Raw genomic sequence first — 19,153 nt, forward strand, 5'->3', positions numbered from 1 at the left:
GCTTAGCCCCGACCGTGCTGCGGTACCCCGGGTGCTCTGCAGGGGCAGAGAGCAGGCAAGCATCAGAGGGGCGACGGTAAAGAGCGGGGAGTCTGCCGGGGGAGCGGAGCGGGTTCCCAGCGATCTCCCGCCGCGGAAAAGCCTTGTCTGCTCGAGCAGGGCTGCCCGAGCCTGTCCTTCCCCACAGCTGCTGCTGCTGCTTCCCCTCTTGCCAGCTGGGCACAGCTCGGGCCGGGCACCGTAGCGGCTCCCCTGCTCCCGTCCCTCGCCGTGCCCCGGCGGCAGGACCCCTGTGCCCCCCGCGCCCCCGCACCGAGCCCTGCTCCTGCTGCCTGCGGTGCAGCTCAGCTTCCAGCCACGAGAGGCCACTTTCCTCTAGCGTTTGCTGCTGCTGCAGCAAAACTCCTTCCCCAGGCAGGGGGACGCTGGGGAGAAGGACAAGCCTTCGCATGGGCAAACGAGCAGAGGACAGAGAGCCCGTCCCAGGCTACGGACTGGATGTCTCTTTCCAGTACGAGGCTGGCTGTGCTTTTCTGCCTAAGCCCAGCTCCTTCCCAGCTTTTCTCCACTGCTTCATGCAAGAGTGATTGGTAAGAAACTGCACTGGCATTTTTGTTGGGATGGAACCCTCTGCCTGGCTCGCTTAGGTGACACCCCAGGCCTGCCTTGCAGGGTGCCTGAGAGCCAGAGGGGACCAGAGAAGCAGCAGCACAGACCAGTTTCGGGGTTGCATCCACCTCCGATGTCAGCAATGCCTCTGCTCATGTCTCTACTGCCGGGGGAGTCAAGCTTCCCACTGTGCCCCGCAGGCATAAACCCACAGGAGGGCAACTCCGTCATCTCACCCCTTCAAGCCCATGAACAATGTGGATTTGTGCTCAGAGGGTACCAAAGGGCAGAGAAGGGCTTTCAGTGAAGGACCAAAAGTTTTAATGGGAACACTTGAAAGCCTCGGGGCCACCCATGGCCATCGGCTGCCTGGTAAGCTGCAGGGTCAGCTCTTGGCAAGGAGGCAGGCTGGTTAATCGGAAAGGCAAATGGCCCAGGGCCCTGTGAGCTTCAGCTCACTCACAAAGGGATACTCTGCACCACCTCTCTCAGCCGTGCAGCTGGATGGCAGCCCAGAAATGCTCACTCTGCACTGGGTACTAGAGCTGGAAAGGCCACCTCCAGTCTGCGGGAAGGGAGCAGCACTAGGTGCTACGTGAGGGCCTGTGCCCTTCTCTCCCAGCAGCCAGAGCCAGAGGAACAAGGCAATACAATACCAACATGACTTTAATGTCTGGTCTCATCAGCCCAAAGCAAGACCAGGACAAGAGTCACTAAGCCACCTCTGTGCACCTGGTCTCACCTGTCCCTGAGAACCCATGCCTACAGTGCTGGGGAAAGGTCTGAGCTGCTTGCTCTCGCCATGGGCTTTGCACTTGGAATAGGCTGAGACTCACTTGAATGCCTTTTGCCATTAAGTGCTGCTCGGTGGTGACCCATGGAGGGTCATCTGTTTGGGAAATCCTGCTTGGGAGCAGAAGGAGGTTGGGCTGATGCTCATGTTGTGGTAGAGAGCAGCACTCCTGTTCTGGCTCCTCCCTTCCCCTCTCCTGAGTTTCCCCCTGTGCCGGCATGTTAATTACTTAAGACCTGATTTCCTTGTTTCTGTCGCTGAGGCTGCATTGCAATAGCCAGTCAATAACTCAATCAGTCTGAGTAATAGCTCAGTACTGCGTCTTGGCACTGTTATTGTTCCCCACTTGGTAAAGGTTTATGGCTTTTCATTTCATAGAAGCTTTCCTGCTGCCAAAGCCTCAAGCCAGCCTTTTATTTTAGCTGGGTCAGCCCTGCTTATACGGTGTTTTTAACTGAATATTCTTTTCCTGTCTCACTTTTGCAAATTCAGCCTTGATTTTCTTCCAGTTTTGCAAGGAAGGAAAAGAACGAATATGGCATTGACTGACCCAGGGTTAGCACTTGTGAGAGGGACCTACCTTTGGCGGAACCAGCTCCCTAGCCAGGAGAAGAATGAAGTGGAAGATCCTGATGAAAACAAGTGGGAGAGAAGGAGGACTTCACTTGGAGAGAGCTTTGTCTCCTCTGGTCCAGACAGAGGCAGACTCATGCGAAGGCCTCTGCCCGCAGATCCCAGGATGCTGCAGTTAACATCTGCTTTTTGTTACAGCAACCTGTCCTGCCTGGACACAGCAGGCAAGCAACACATGTTCCTTCTGATCCCCACCTAGGACCAGCACGGGGATTGGTTTCATTTTGAAGCATCTCCCTTGGCTTTGGCAGCATTTGTCCCCACACTGGCAGGAGGTGAAGGGAGAGAGATGTTGCTTCCAGACCCCACAGCTCTTCTTGTTCTTTCCTGCCAGCGCGACTGGAGTGGCTGACATCACCCAGACCTCTGGCATGAGGTGAAGCAGGTCTTGTGATAGCAGGACATCAGAGTGACGTGAGAGGATTTCTAAGGCTTGAGACTTGGGAACCTGTTTCTGTACAGGGGCTAGCACCAGCAAGCCTTGTTTGGCCATGTTGCTGTAATAAGTGTAAGTACAATTAATAATAGTGCCTTGCCAGGGAGAAGCGGATGGGTTATGCCAGCCTTTCTCAGATTGAGGTCAGCCCTGCTTTTGCTTTTCTTGAAGCTATCAGCATCCATGAGGGAGGCATCTCCTGCTTGCTGTAGAGATATCCAGGGCACTAACGGTTTCCAAAAGTGGATTTGACCGACTGAATTATAAAGCCAAAATAGAGCAAGTTGCTTGCAACAGATCCTGCTTGACTAGACTATAAGGAAGCCCTGGGCAAATCTCTGGTTCCAGGCCTGAACTTTGATTTGAACTACTAAGCCAAGAGCAATAAGACTGGTTAGTTTCCCTTACCTATCCCCAACCAAAGCCTCTGGACTTAAAACTTCTGGGTCTGGTCCATTTCTGCAGTATTCTGACATGTTTTGCTTTCATTTTAACCTTATTGACCATCCAGTAAATAAGACAAGGTCAGCTCCAGTTCTGACAGCTCTGCGGCACAGGATTTATTCCTAAGTCTCTTTACAGCTCTGGAAGGGGGAAAGAAGAGCCAGGAGCCCTCCTTTTGGTGGGAACAGAACTTGGGCAGCTGCAGTCAGCTCATCCAGCTCCAGACACAGACCGGGTCTGTTTATCAGGGCCTCCTTCCTGCCTGAATCTCCACTCTTGCCATCTCCCAGCAGGGCCCAGCCATCCCTGGCAGAGGCTGCTGGCTTCTTTGCGGTGCTGGGTCAGAAGTGCCCCTGACACCCAGCTGCCTGCCAGGGACCCAGCCACTGCCTGGCCACCCGGAGTGTGAATGCACACGCTGTCCGGACCGCCTCCAGTTTGGCAGCCGATAGCATGGGTGCATTGATACAGCTGGAGATGAGGAGCTGCTCAGTTTTAAGATCCCAGCACTGAGCCGCTCACCCTTGTAAATGGCCTGGCTCCTCAGCGAGGATTATGTGTCTGAACAAGTCTTCAGCTCGGGAGCAGCTGTTTTCCAGCTATTGCCTAACAAAGAAAACTTTTATGACTACAAGAAAAGAACAGGACGTGGTTTTTCTGTACCAGCCATATGATTTGAGAGCGGCGTGGCTCAGGAACAACACCTCCTCGGCTCACGGAGGGGCCGAGTCGCTCCTCGTGTGTGTGGTCACTCGCACCCTGCCGCAAGCCTCGGCCAGGACCTGCCAGCTCTGCAGCACCCTGCACCGCAGGGCTGGTAGCACCCGCAGGAGGGGGACCCACACGTGGGAACGGGCAATGCCTTCCGCGTTGGCATCGTGTGTGTTTGCCTCCCTGCCTGCCTTACCTGACTGAAAACATTGCCAGGTTTTCCCACCGACCTGAACGTTGCACCAGTCTGTCACCAGCTGCCTCGGCTGATAAAGAGCTGAAAGCCCAGCCCGGCTGGGGCTGCAAGATTTGGTTTGTCATGGAACGGTCATTTCTTTCCCCTTCCACAGACTTCATCCTTTCCCCTTTCTTTATGCTTTTTTAAAGAAACCAATTTCCCAAATGAAGTGCAACGGGGAGCTGACTGTCCGCAAGGGCCTGAGTCAGATGAGCCTAATGGATGAGGCGGCAATTCACTGGAGCACTTTGCTTAATTGAAAGGCTCTGCCTATGGCTGCCAAAGGGAGCCAGAACGTGGTTCCCCTGACAGGTCTTAAGTAGATGACACGATATATGGAGGCTCAGTCCCCAGCACTGCTGTCTTCCACTCCTTGGCTCGCTCCTGCTCCCTGCAGCACGCTGAGTCGTCTTGGCAGGAAGGTGGTACCTTGCCTGGAGTCTCTTACTGCAGTCGCCCTATGGCCATGCATCTGCTAGATGGGCTTTTGCCCTGTCTACCCCCTGGGTGCAGCAGCTGATGTGGTGTGAAGTTCCCTGCTGTGCTCACCTCCCCTGCTTCAGACTAAATTAGCAAAGGAGGCTGGAGCTGAAGGCATCTTTCTGGTTGATGCTGTGCCTCAGACTTCCTTTGTCGTTTTGGGCCAGTTGCTTAGTGTTGCCAGTGATCCTAGAGTGACCAGAGCACATGCAACTGCGCAGGAGCTGCTTCATGGAGCGGTTGTAAAGAGAAAGGTGTTAAAGGGAGTTCAGCTCTCAAACTGTCCCAGCATGGTGGGATCAGCAATTGCTTTGGTCAGGCTGGAATGCAGGGGTCTGCCAAAGCCCAGCGAGCAAAGTGTGCGGGGCAGGCAGTGGCTACGGGGCTGGGGAGAGCCAAGATCCCTGCTGGGAGTGCTGTGTCCATCTACCCTTCCTGCTCCAGCCTGGTCCATTGTATGATGCTGACTCTGCCCTTTTCCTTGGGCGTGTGCAACTTCTCTCCCTCTCTCATCACTTTTTGATGGCACCAGGCCTTTGACTTGGATTCAGCTCTTTGCAGTGCTTTCAGCAGACAGATTTTGGGAAAGGAGAATCCTGGAGAGTCCTCTAGACACCAGCTGGGCAGGGGCACTCAGAGGGCAGGCTGCCTTCCTCCGTCCTCTTCGACCATGTTGCTGGGTACAGCAGGACCCTCAGCTGGCACTTGTTCTGGCAATGCACCCAGCTGCAGCTGGGCTTTGCCTGAGGACAAAAAGCCTGGGCTGCTGCATTACTGGGGAGGGATTCTTACCAACTCATTCCCTGGCCAGGAGGCAGACAGCACCCGCAGCTCCCAGGCCTCCTGCCCTTTCTTCCTCTCTGACCTGAATTAAGTCAGGAGGTGTTAAGCTGGGCAGGGGTTCCCAGGGCACAGTGCCTGCCCCAGCACACTCAGCCCCTGACCTGCAGACACCAAGAAATATCTGATGGAGAAGCATGTCAAGTGACATCCTGGATCTTGCTCATTTCAACAGTCTAGTGCAAGGTGGACAGGAGCCCTGACACCTCTGCTGCCTGCAGGGAGGGGGAGGCTGGCAGTCCTGCCTGCTATGCCCCCCTGCCTGCCCTGCCCGAACTAGCCGGATGGGCCATCAAGACTCACACAAAGCTGTGGCCTCTCCTTCACCCTCCCTGGATGGGTCCTCGATGTTATCTCCAGTTTACACCGGGGAAAGGTAAGACAAAGAAGGGTGGTGACGTGCCCAGGGGCTGGGTGGCCCTGCTCTGTCTCAGCAGCATCCCTGTGCTTTGCCGTGCAAGAGCAGGCAGCAAGAGGTTAACTCAAACTGAGTCCCTGCTCCGCCCGTGTGCGAGGAATAATGAATGCGGAGGAGAGCGTTTGGGAGATTCGATGGAGGCAGCATCGCCCCAGTGCTAGCTTCTCTCAGCTTGGCACCCAGAGGATGAAATATTTCCTGGTCATTCTATGCGTGTGCACTAAGAAATTGATTTTTAGATAGAAGAAGAAATGTTTTAAGAGCTGATAGTTTCAATGTCTTTTTTTCTCTTCCCCCCCCTCCCCCCCATGCTAATGGCAACAGCAGCAGCTGCATTAACTGTTTTTGGATAAAATTCAACACAAAAGCCTCTATCTCCCTGAGAGTCTGGTCCAATAAATCTTGCCTTTAACGATGAAATGGGTTTAGGGCAGTGTCGGTCTCTGCTTGTGGGCATTCCAGCCCGGCAGCCTCCCTGGGCACCACGCAGACCTTTTGTCAGAGGAGCCCAGCGGAGAGGAGCCGGGCAGCAGCTCCGGCCCGCCAGCAGCTTTGCAGGGGTTGCCAAGAGCCCTCTAACCAAGTGCTAAAACCTTGGCTTCGTAAAAAAGGGAGGGAAAGGAAAAAGCCCGATCCCTGCATGCCCTGAATCTTAATCTCTTCTCTTTCAGCTCAAGTCCTGCTTCCCAGCACCCTCAACGCTTTCCATTAAAAGAGGGCTCCTGAAAGCTGGATGTCTTTGTGGTGTCTGCCAGCTCCGCTGCCAGCGCCAGGGATGCTGGCTCCAGCCTGCAGCAGGGCACACGCAGGACGGCGACGGCTGCTGCTGCTGCTGCTCCACCTCTCCTGCAGCCCGGGCACGCAGGGTTTGCAGCCGAGGGCGGCGTGTTACACGGGCCAGGGGACAAGATTGGTACGAACTGGGACTGCCCTGGCTGCGGGAGCTCCTGGGCTCTTGTGGTTTTAAAGAGCTTGTTGCAAAAGGAAAATGGGATATTTCTCTCAGACAAGGTTTTATGAAAGAACAAGGCTGGGTTACTAGCATTGTGTATCATGTGCCTTTCTTGTAACAAAGGTTGGGCCAAAATTGACAGGGAGAGAGCTCTGATCTCAACGATAGTAACAACCTTCCAGTTGCCCTGATGTAGGCTTGCCATCTGGAGGAAACCAGGCCTTACCAGCTGGGAGATCTAAACCAAAATAGCTGCCCTGGCTCCTGAGGACCCCCTGGGGCAGCCCAGGGAGCCCTGTGGCAGGCAGTGGGCAAGATGAGAGCAGCGACTCTCATCCAGTTTCAGCTGGGCAAAAACCTCCAGTGTCCCTTACAAGAGAACGTGTGTCTCTGGTGTCAAAAACGACCTGGTCTTTAAACCAGGAAAGGCTCTTTGTGTTTCACCTGGAATATTCTTCAGCCCCCACTTGGCTGTATCGGTGACCTCCATAGCCAAGTCTGCCCCGTAGCTCCTGCCAGCGCTGCCCCAGGCACTGTGCTGGTGCCACGGGGCAGCTGGTGCCCACGAGCCCATCCCATCGCCGGGGTGCGTGCTGTCTCTGCATCACCACCTGAGCGTTGGAGAGCTGAAATTTTTGCTTTATGGTAATGAAAAAAATGCTTTGGTTGCACTTTCTCTCCAGCTAATCCAATTTGTCTCCTTACTGCTTTCAAATGCCTTTTAAAGATTCCTAGCAATGTATTATAGAAATCCATTTGCTGAGATGCAGCGAAGAGGGGCATTTTTATTTTACAGTTATTAGCGAGCGACAAGGTAAGTAACTTGGAGAAGATTGATCACCTAACTAAGCATTTTTACTTTCTCAATTAATCCTGGCATGATTGTAATAAATCCTAGAGTGGGAGTAATTAGATGTGAACGGACCTCACTTCCTTTTGCTGCTGCGTGTCACGGGTAATGGATAGAGACATCTTTCTCTTGGAAGTGGCCTAGGGAGACGTCCAGTTAGATGGGATTTCTGGAAAGAAAGATAGATGTCAGGGGCCAGTGTTCACTTTTTCCTCAATGGAGAACAGATTTATGCTATCAATCCACATTAAGAAGCCTTCGTGGCTACATAGAAATCCAGCAAGAGTAATTCAATTAGCCCCATGCACTTTTTAAGATGGGATTTGATAATGGAGGATCATTTGCCCTGAAGTTCACGCCAAATTTTCTTCCTGCTTTTTTCTTTCTTCTTTTTTACTTTTTTTTTTTTATTAATTAACAGAGTCATTGTGGTTCACTGGATGCTTTTGCCTCCAAGCTGAAAGGTTGCTAGGTTAAGTCCTAAACCACACTGGAGGTTCACGGCCACTGAAAACACAGCAAGATGGCACCTGTGCGTGCATGCTCTGTGCTGATACCCTGTCCCTCTCCCAGTGCTAAACTGAGCACATCTCTGCGAGCTCAAAGCCTGCCACTTGTACCGAGCGAGGGCTCGGGGTCTGACCCGCGGAGGCCCGCAGCCCACCACTCTGCCTTCACCAGAGTCCCTCGGGTCTGGAGGCCCTGGAGACCAACTGCTGCTCTGATCTGCTGTATACTGGCACAAACACCCGCCTCCCTGTGCGACTGCAGCCCTTCATCTCATTGCCATCATAAACCGGGGTGCGGGTGTTGGATGTGTCCAGGCTGAATGCCTCATAGCTCATTATTATACCACAGTGCTCGTAATATGCAGTGGTTTGGGTTTTTATGCTCTGTCTCCTGGAGTCATGTGAATATGTGCAAATCTCATCATACTTTCCTGTTCTAAAGTTGCAGATTTAGGATCCTGCTGTTGAGAAAAGCTTGGATCTCAGTAGCTCCTAAACCTTGCGGCAAAACTGTCAAACTCTGAAGACTAGCTCTGAATTTTTGACTCAATACTAAGGCTGCCATCCTGATCTGGGGAAGAAGAGACTGACTTTTTCAATTAATCTCTTGAATCTCGTCTAGAGCATGTGACAGGTCCCAATTGGTTCATCACTTTCCCCCGTAACTAAGGGGAAAGGGCCGTGCAGGTCGCTGCCATGCACCTGTGCTGCAGGCAGTGCCAGCCACTGATCCGAGCGGCTCGCATCCTGCACCGCTGTGCAGGGACAGCAGCTCTCTGTGCCCCCCTTGTGCTGTCCCATTGTGGCCAAAGTGAACCTGCCAGGGGCTGCTGCAGCACTCATCCCCTCTTGTGTGGGTCCCCTGACAGGGAGCTGCTCCCCAGTACTCCGTCCTGCTCCCACTGAGATCTAATTAATAGATTTACTTATTTGAAAATCATTATACAGGCAGACAGCCTCATAGATGTAGAGTCCCAGGGGCAACTTGTTAGCAGCTGCTCTGTAGCTACATCAAGAGATTTTCTGACAGTACACAAAAGCCATTTGACAATGTCAGAAACCACCGAGAGGGATTAACTTAAAAGAGAAAAGGGGGGAAAAAAAAAAACCCACATTAAAACATGTCTTGAGCTTATCAGAGCTGGAGAGCCTCAGAGCAGAAAAAACAGCCAGTGGGGCATAGAGGCAACCAGTGAAGAAACCAGGGGCCAGCCCAAGCAGGAACGGGGACGCTGTTTCTCACCCCTGGGGAAAAAATTTCCGCTTAACGTCGAGGCTCTGCTTTGCTTTGCCAGGGTACTCGCACAGGTCTCTCTATTTGCTTTGAAGGCTTGGCCTAAAACGTTGTGGGTTTCCTGCTATGACGTGCATGCCGCGCCAGCGCCAACGAAGAGCTGTGCTCTCGGCCCCTCGCCGTGCTCAGAGGTGAGCAGACGGAGGTGTTTACCCTGCGGTTACTGATACTGTGGCTGCTGTGATTTTTTGGATGCCAAACCTGATACACCTTATAGGATCTGCTCAGCAAGCACCAAGAACCTGCCCGCAGACACTAGGGCCCCATCAAGGGACGCAGCCCGAGAATGAAGGTATGACACTTGTGATAGCCTTGACTGAGAGCCGTGATAACAAATATCTTGAAAGGGAAGTGCTTCGGGGTCAAATGGCAGAGAGATGCTGGCACGAAACTGCTGAGTGCAGCAGGAGTGTCTGTACAGTCATTCTGAGGAGGCAATAACTTGCAATAAATGAGAGACCTTTACAGAGTTACTCAGCCCAACCTAAAAGAAGCTCATTTGCCTGTGCCATGAGTTGTTAAAATTGGAAAAACCTTCAAAGGACATGAAAAAAATTACAATCCTGTCGAAAATGTGACAGCTGCTACCGCTGGAGGGAAAAGCCCTGATGAGGCAAAGCCTTACCCCAGCAGTTAACTTCAGATGTGCAAGAAATGCCGCGGACATCGCTGAAGCTTGCTGAGGGCTGGGAGTTAAACGGGTGTCTAACGGGCAGCGCTGCTCAGCCGTGCGGTGGTGGCAATGGTCTCCCCGGAGCAGAGGGTTTCAGGAGACCACTGGATGCTGTGACCCCCAGCAAGTATCACAGTCTCCTCTCCTCTCCCTCGAAATTCTAGGCTCCTCCTGCGAGTAAACCTCAGAAATGTCATGCAAACACATGCAGAGGTGTCAAAAAGCAAACACTGTATAAGTCTCCGTCGATTTTCCATGATGTCTTGATTTTTCAGAGCCTGACCGAGCTACTCCACTTGTAAGCTTAGCTCACGGGAGCCTTTGCGAGCCCAGGTTTACAAGAGGTGTCTTGTAAAGAGCCTGGACAAACCCCAGTGATTTATGCCTTTTTGTCACTTACACAGTTTGTTTATTCTGTGCACTGATTTGCCAAATAGCTCCTTTTGGGTTTCCCACAACACAATCAGTTTCTCACTGGTTTCTCCTCTTTTTAGAGTGAGGCTTCAGCACGGTGCTGGCGGAGCAGAGCAACACAGTGCGGGAACATGCGGCTCCGTGTGGTTCCATGCCCCTTCCCAGTGCACGTTGTCCCGAAGAGGGGTGCTCGGAGCGGCTGCAGTGCTGTCCTTCGAAAAAGCCAACTGCCTTCTCCTCAAGAACTTCATTAAACCTGCACGTGGGGAGGAGAGCCAAGGTCCTGGGGGGCTCGTGTGGCACCTCCGCCAGAAAGCCTACGGGGCGAGGAAATCCACTCAAAGAATGGACCATACAGGGTCAAATACATCAGAGAAGCTTGTGAAATCCATTTTTCTCTTCACAGCTTTGAAAGCAGATGGCGGGGTGGGGCTAGGAGGAGAGAACTAACAAACAGAAAATAGTACACACGCAGCGTAAAGAATTCCTCCCCTCTCCTCTTTGCAAAGTGTGGGAGCAGAATATTACAGCTGGTTTCTTCCACCTTGAACTGAGGTTGTTTCTGTGATTTACAGTCGAGCAGCGCTCGAGGAATACGATAAAAATTAATAATTAAAATAGCAAAAATAATCTGCCAGGCACTGAAATATTTTTAGCTGATTACTTGGGTTTTATAATAGTAGCGATGTAATAATGGAGTCCTTTGTGCTAAACCTCCGCTGTGTAACAGTGATGACTGCGGAGCCCTGACTCCGCGTTGCTCTTGGCTTGTGATGGAGTCTTCCTGCTGCAGCTGAACGCTGCTCCCTTGCCCCTCATCCAGAAACCATACATTTTAGTGAAGTTTGCAGCTGGCACCGGCAGAAAATCTTATGTTCTGTATCCTGCTGTGGGTCCCTTTGCCCTGTGGCGCCTTCTCAGCAGGGCAGAGCACAGGGGCCCATTCCTCCCTGGGGTGTCTACAAGAGGGGTCCAGCAGAGAGAGAGGGTTTGAAGGGTTAAGCCCTGCCAGGTGAAGGCAGGTCTCCTGCAGACCCAAGTATGTTGTGGGCCACTTTCTTCTGAAAATCATCTCCCCCAAGTCCTCACTGAGGTGATTAAATATGGCACGTGGAATAGGCAGCCTTCCTTCAGGGCTAAACTGGGAACTCAGTTTTACAGGACAGAAGTTGAAGCTTTGAGCAGAAGGGGAGCCGGGAGAGGGTGCAGGGTTTAGAGGAACAGCCCCAGTATTGAGACCAAAGTCACTGTGGAAATGCCCAGTGCATGGTTTAAGACAGAACACGCACAGTACACCTTCCCTGTAAAACCCACAGCAGTTGTGATACCTCCACAGATTTATGTGATCTCTGCTATTTCCTCCTCTTCAGGGTAGAAGGCAGGCTTGGACAGCATTGGAACGCTCAGTAAGATTCATTTATTCCTGTCTTACAGTTAATTTCTGCTGATGTTCCAGGGCAGAGAAAAAGGATTGGCACATACACGATTGCAGGGGCAACCAGCGCAGACGGCACCAAGAGCACTGCTCGAAACTTAGAGGGCAAACAGGAGGGATGGTCATCTTGCAGTGCAGGGTGCTGCCCTGTGTTGAAACATGCTCATCAGAGAACAGACACAGGGCACGTCGTGTCCTGCACTGGCATCGTGGCATTGGAGTGGTTAAACTTCACCCTGGACCTGCTTGGCCCTGGGTCACAAACATGACTTGTTTAGGGCCATCGAGTAAAACAGCCTTGTAAAATGCCCCCGGGGGATGGCTAATTTATGGAGGGGAGAAACAATATCCCTCCCCTGGTGCCACTTAACTTTTCATTTTATATTTGCAGTAATTGCACATGACATCTGGAAAAATTGCTGTCCAGTCCCTGGAGAAAGCCAGGGCGGGAGGTCCCAGGCTCCAGGGGCAGGCACAGGCCGTCCCTGGGGAGGGTGGCTTTGCCGTGTGGGGGGCAAGGTGTGGGCAGCCCTGGGCGCCATCTCGCCCCGTAACTGAGCCGACCGTGATGGACCGGGCGTGGGTGACTGGCTTTATCTCGGGACAGAGCACTCGTGGGTGCTTTGCGGAGCAGAGCCAGCCTGGCTGCCCCGGCCTCAGTTTCCCCAGCGGGAGCAGCCCTGGCAGCAGCCCCTCGCCCCCGACGATGCCAAGGGTGAGCTGGGGGCGGCAGGGAGCGAAGCGGGGAATCGCCGGGGTCCGACCCCCTCCTACAGCTGCACCCCGGGCTCGCCGGGCTGCGGGGGCGAGGCGAGGGGAGCCCGGCAGCCCTGCGCATCCCGCGGCTGCGGGGTCCAGGGTGGGGGACCCTCGGGCAGGGTGGGGGTGGGTTGTGTGGGGGGGAGCGGGCCAGCAGCTGCCGCGCAGGGGGGTGGGCGGTGGAGCCAGCTGCCGCTCGGCAGCGTCCCTACACCTTTAAAAGTCTGCTCACGTTGGCGCGCTGATTATCCATTAACCTGATGCGAGCTCCCTTTCCTGGCGGTGGCGTCCGCGGCAGCTCCGCAATAGGAGCCGGCAGCAGGGCCGGCCGCCTGCCTCCCTCCTCGCTCCCTCCTTATCAGCAATTCAGATTGCATGCAAATCTGCGGGCTTTCTTACAGGGGCAAGGCGGAGGGCTGAGCGCTTCTCCCCGGCCGCGGCTTCGGGGGAGAGATATCTCCTCCTCCTCCTCCTCCTCCTCTTGGGATTTTCCTCCTTCTCCCCTCCCCTGCTCTCCCCTCCCTCTCTCCCTCCCTCTCTTTCTTTCCTCCCTTTCACCTCCTCGAACAAAAGTAGCCCTTCTCTCTGCGCCAGCCCTGCCGGCGAGCGGGGCCGCTTTGTCTGCCCGCGCCGTCGGGGTGCCCGGGCCGGGGGCCGGGAGCGGGCCGGGCCGAGCCGCCGCGGCCGGCGGGCCATGGGGGGGCGAGCGGCGGGCGGCCGGGCGCTGCTGGCGCTGCTGGCGCTGGGGCTGGCGCTGGGCGGCGGCGGGGCGACGTGCCCCGAGAGGGAGCTGGAGCGGCGGGAGGAGGAGGCCAACGTGGTGCTGACGGGCACGGTGGAGGAGATCATGAACGTGGACCCCGTGCACCACACCTACTCGTGCAAGGTAAGGGGGGGGGGGAGGCGGCCGCGGGGAAACTTTCGGCCCCGAGCAGGCGCCTTCTCGGGCGGGCGCATGTGGTTTTTATTGTACGCGCTGGAGCTTTGGTGTGTAATTATGTATTTTTAGACTGCGGAGTCTCTCCTCGCTGGAGCTCCCGCAGCTGTGTCGAGGGGAATCTCTCGAGGTTGCTTTTTATGGGCATTTCTCTTTTCCATCGTGCGGAGCTGACTCCCAACTTTCTGCTCTGGCAGGGTTCAGGCTGCCGGGGAAGGTGTTCGGAGACGCTTGCTGGCTCTACGAGTAGCTCCCTGTTTACTTTAGCAGCATCTTGAGTTCCTCTAGCTCAAGCTATTGTTTAACTACGAATCTGGCCTCCGGCTATGTTTTTTTTTACTCCCCCCTAAGCTGAGAGACGGTAAAGTACTGAGCAACCTGAAATACCATCCGCCTGGTTGTCAGAAAACGTGCTGTGTGGCTTAACCCTTCCCGGGGCAGGAATCTCACTTGCGAGGACTTGCTGCTACGTTGCCTTTCCCTCCTCTTCTCCCCGTCCCCTCTTCTGCCCATCCTTAAAAAGTACCGCGGTTCCTGCCTGCGGTTAGTGCTAAGCAGGGCCTGGGGCGATGCGCAGCAGCGCGTTGGTGGGAGAGGTCTGACGGTGCAGGGGAAGGTTAACTCGATGCCGTGGCATTGCCCTCTGTTCTGGAGCATCTCGCAGCCCAGTGAAGTAGTTGAACAGCTTCTGTCTGTCCAGCTGGTGCCCACTGCTTGGCGCTTGCTCCCACCGCTCTGCCCCTTGCCGTACCGCACGGTACAATCTGTACCCTGCTCGTGTAAATTAGATCACAGACCCTCCAGGCTAGTGCAGAGACCGTATGTTTGCAAAGTGTCTGGCACATCCTGGGTGCTACGTAGAAAACTAATAAGCTGCTGCGAGCAGCCAGTGTCCTGTGGCAGCTTGGGGCACATATGGCTGAATGGACACGGGCTGCCTGACGCTGGGGCAGGAGTTGCCATGCGAGGAGGCAGGAGGTGGTCCAGTGAGGCTAGTGATGAGGCAGAAACGCTCGTCTAAGAAACAGGTCTCTGCCCCTGCTGTGGACACGCAGCAAGGTGTCTGGCTAGCGTAAAATCCAGCCTTCATCTTGCTGCATCAGAGCAAGACTCTGGGCCAGGAAAAACGATTTTGCCTGTGCTGGTAAACCTGCTTGCTCAGCAGCTCTGCCTTTGAAAAGGTACAATCAAGTCCAAGTAAGAGCAGCTAGGGAGGAACCTGGTGGCTTTATTTGAAACAGTTTGCATGGCTCAGCTTGGGAGGAGAGTCTCTGGCCCGCCTTTCCCTGGCCCATCCCAAGCAATGCTGTGGAGAAGGCTTGTGCTGCTTGCTCTGGAGTTGACGGTGGGATTTTGCTTCTACCAATTACTAGTGTCATAACAGCATCTGAAGGCCAGAACCTGCCCCCAATATACCTTTCCAGTCCTAGAGTCCTGTAAAAGAAAGTGAAAGGAGAAAAACCTCTCCTACCCTGGATGGAAGTGCCCATCCCATCTCACTGTGGCAGTGCTGCTGGCCGATTAAGCTGTGACACTTAGTAATTTTCTTACAACAGTGGTTCTTCAATCCCTTTACCTACACATCAGTCTTTTCTATGTAATTTTTAATGGTATGTTCATAGTGTGCTTACAGGAAAAAAGCTTTGAAATGTGACTTGAGCTGTCTTAAGGACCTGAAAGCAGATAAACCTCTCCTAGCTGTGACTTAGCAGGGTGTAATGCTCCTGAATTGTAGATGCGTAGCTTTGCAGCAGCTGTTGGCCTGTCTCCCTTGGAGATCTCTCAAAGTATTGAGATTGCTGTGGATTCTGCTGATGCTGGGTTGCAGGGTTAGGCACACTTGCACTTTGGTTTGGTTTTTACCAAACGCCTAGATTCCAAAAGGGCTGTTCAGGCATTAAACCTGCTTGCTGGCTTCTGGTGCCCTGTGCAGCCAGAGCGAGCCAAGGTGCAAAAGGGATCTTGCTGGTGAGAAAACACGTGTCCGCTTCCTCCCTGTCATACTTTAGTAGCCCTTCCTCAGCCCTGGGGTTACCTCCAAATACCACAGTTATCTCTCGTCAGGTTCGCCTTTATCTGAAGAGGAAAGGCAAGGGCCAAGTGTGTGGTAGGAGCTCCCTCGAGCCCACACCCAAAATAGTGTTGTTGGTGCTGGGTGGTCTGCGAGGGAGCAGGCATGTGAGTATCTGCGAGTGCTGCATTAGTGTATTGTTCTTCCTAGTTAAACTCTAAACCCTCCCAGCTGAAGCCTTTGATAGATGAAGATAAGCACCTTACAATTCAGAAGAAATGTGAAGTTATGTTAGATAAACACCCTTAAATAGCTACCAGCCATTCATTTGCTACTAGAGGAGATGAATAATTAGGGAGAACAGGCTGACAGAACTCCTGAAATTGACTCTGAAACTGGCTGATGTGCTGCTTAACCGGGGGATTTGACACGGGAACTGGGGCGCTGTGCTTGCTCCTCTTTCCAAGCTTGTGGGGCTGCTGCTCATCCTATTTACAGTGTTGGCATTGACCCTTCTTGCAGTTGAGTCCTCTGATGTGTCTGATCTGATATTTATGAAGACAGCCTCTATTTATAGGACAAGTACAGGTTCTATATGTGCTATAGGAAGTGTTGAAAAGGATGTGGATCCTGTTCCAAACAATAGAGCCTGTATTTTAGGGGGTAACAGTGGTTGTTGTCCAGCTAGGGTTGGATGTGGAAGTTGCTGGAGGAGGTAGGTTTGGTGCTCTGCTAGCTCCTGGGGAAGGGACAGCTGACTTCTGCTAGGGAAAGGCACAGAGGGGGACAAACAAGGGGAGAGGGATGATGTGTGGTCAGGAGGGAAGGGTTTGGCAGAGCTGCATGTGAAGCTGCGAGCAGAGGTGATGCTGGCCAGTCCCCTTCATCTCTAAGAACTGCTGAAATCTAGTGGTGACCCTTTTTACTTCTGTCCAGGGTGACAGCTCGTTTCTTGAGGAGACCATGCTCTAACTTCTCATCTTTCTTTACCAGACCAAGGCTGGCATTTCTCAAAGCATCTGCCTAGCAGGAATTCAAGAGCACTGCACGTGCCTGTATAGGTGGTCCAGTTCCCTACTGTGGGATGGACCCCCATGGCATATTGGAAAATCCTTTTACTTTCTGGATTTGTACTGCACTTAAAATGTACCCTTGCGAGGATCTGCTTAAATAAAGTCTTCACTGTTCTTACTTTGCCTCCCTGTAGCTGCCAGGAGTCTTGTAAAATAGTCTTAATCCAGTGTTTTATGTGCTCACTGGCAAAAGAGTGGCTGAGCCTGCTATAGGGAAGGGACCTCTTGGAACAAGGTTCCAGCCCTATTTTTTCTCTTTCTCTCCCTTTTCTTCCCTTGATGTAGCCAGTGAGTCACCAGTGACAAAGTCTTAATTGCATGTGATGATGAATGAGATGCCCTACAGGTAATTGCTTGGTCTTTGGTGCCTTCACATCCATTCATTATAGAGGATAAGGGTGGGGAGAAAGCTGGTGGACTCTGATGTTGCTTGTGAATGCTGTGGCCTGGCTCTGAGGTGTATGACTAGAACAGCCATGCCAATTAACTCAAATTACCATCTGCTTCAGAGGAGGGGGCAGGCTTTAGCCTTTCTTCCCCCTTAGACCTAGCTGTGAAAATGCCCGACTGCCACCTTTCAGCACAAGCCTCAGGCTGTGCTCTCCGCCTGCCTCCCGTGATTTTTTTTTTTCCCTTTGTCTCCTTTGTGTTTGTGGGTTTTTGCCCTGGTCGCTCACGCACCTCACCTCGCTGCAGCGCACGCCTGCCCTGCGGGCTCACGCTGCTGCTGAAGGAAGGGGAGGTGGGGCTGGTGGGGCTGCAGGAAGGTGTCTTGACTTGACTGAGGTGAAGCACGGCCATGGGGAGTTGTGCTGCTGCAAAGTGCTGGAGGAACAGCTGGTCCCGGCAGAGGAAGCAGGAGGCTGGCGTTAGCACAGGCTGGCACTCAGGCTGTGCCAGCTGTGCTCTTTAGCACCCTGCCTCCTCTGCTCACCTGGGCTTCCACCATCGCAGGTGGCCCCAGACTGGTGCTTTGAAGGGGGCTGCCTCGTGTGGCACCACCTGTGTGTGGTGGAGCAGATGTCCCTGCGTCGATACCGGGATTCCTGCAAGATCAGAGGGGAGAAAGCTGCCTGTCACAGCTACCCTTCCTTGCCATCTGAAGCTCCCTCTGTTCGCTGGTTGACTGCCATCTCTCAAGAGCAGAGCTCCTGCTGCTGGGGCTGTGCACAACCAAGCAGTCAGCTTCTCATCTTTCTCTGGCTGGAAGAGGTTGCTCAAATGGCTTTGCAGGCATTGCTTCCTCAGCCCCTCTTACCCCTGCCCAGCAGCTTGGACTTGGACTGCGTGGGGAGGGATGGTAGCCTGGGTCTAAGTCAGTGCTTGTCCTTCGGTTCTGTGGCATAGCTGAGCACTGGACCAAGGGAACTGGCTCCCTTCTTGCTGGAAGACAGATGAGTGTGAGAGCGCGTGCGTACAACGTCTCTAGCTACCTCTCTGTGTCTGAGGGCAGCTAAGGCATGTGCTGCTTCCAAAGAGGAGCTGTCACAGTGGTGTTTATACCTGGGATGGTTTTTGATCTCAGGTATGCAGGAGAACAGGGTTTACTATTCAGAGGCTGCTGTTTGGGTCATAGGACCTGCTGGACTGGGTGGGAGCTGAGACCCATCAAGTCCAAGAGTCCTTCTCCAAGGTGGGCAAATACTACAGCTTCAGGAGAAGGTGTGAGAAGTAGGAGGATCTGAGAATAAAATACACTTCTAAACTTTGTTCTTAACCTTCAGTTGTACCTGTAGAGTACAGCAACACTAAATTCCTTCCCTTTTTCTGCTTGACAGGTGGATTTTTCCACTGAGCAGGAGGGTCTCACCCCAGCCTGCTTGCTCCTGTGGCAGTGGGAATGGCCCTGTTCCCTTGCCCCAGCACCTGTAGCTGCCTGCTCCTGGTCATGACAGGGACAGTGTGTGGGAGTTCAGCTCAAGATCATTGTGGACCTTGAAGCCTCTTGATCAATACTGAGATAGTGCTGAGCTCATGCCTCTGAAATTCTGGAGTGAGTGAGGGCTTCAAAAAATTACAGGATTGATTAAAGGTCAGGAGACTTGCATTCCCCCTAGCCCCCAACATGTTTTTGCCCTCTTATTTGAGCTCTATAGTGTCAGATCTTTGTGTGTGTGTTCTGTAGCCGCTGAATAATGGGACGGAGGTATTGGCAAAGAGTAAGAGTCTCTGTCTGGATGGTCTCAAAGAAGCCCATAGAGGAAAACAACACACTTGAAGGGCCGTGGAGGCTGGTGAGCTGCAGTTGCAGATAACTATAAAAATGGTTCATTCTAGAGTGGGATAATGTCTGCTCTGTGTTTTCTTCCTCAACTGTAATAAGTTCCTCTCACTGCAACCTCTATGCCAAGCATAGAAGCTGTAGTATGAAGGACTGCCTGCCTCCCTGCCACCCCCAGTGTCCCCCAAGGGCAGGAGAGGCCTGTTTGCCCGCACCCATCTGAGCATCCTTTCTCTGCCCCTTGTGCTCCCTTCACAATTGCACTCTATAAGCTTGTACGTGTTTTCTGTTTCAGAAAAGGGATCGAGAACCTCCTTATCTCTGAGCCACCACCTCCCTGACTGCTTTAGTGCTTGGCAGGCTGTGCTGAAGTGCTCTTTGGGCGGTGAAGACAGCTGGAGAATGCTGGTGACTGGGCACTCG

At 53.3% G+C, this 19,153-nt stretch overlaps 1 protein-coding gene across 3 annotated transcripts in view; it reads left to right on the plus strand.

Moving 5' to 3' along the window:
* The first annotated feature begins 13,182 nt into the window (after positions 1–13,182).
* AGRN (agrin) overlaps positions 13,183–19,153 on the plus strand; it is a 115,422-nt gene continuing 109,451 nt past the window's right edge. For all 3 annotated transcript variants that reach the window (XM_086625606.1, XM_086625605.1, XM_086625607.1), the window contains exon 1: positions 13,183–13,374. In XM_086625606.1, the coding sequence (XP_086481732.1) occupies positions 13,183–13,374 (192 nt within the window). The remainder of the gene's footprint in view (positions 13,375–19,153) is intronic.

The sequence above is a fragment of the Tauraco erythrolophus genome, chromosome 23 (assembly GCF_009769465.1).
Source record: "Tauraco erythrolophus isolate bTauEry1 chromosome 23, bTauEry1.pri, whole genome shotgun sequence".
In the NCBI taxonomy this organism is placed as follows: Eukaryota; Metazoa; Chordata; class Aves; order Musophagiformes; family Musophagidae; genus Tauraco; species Tauraco erythrolophus.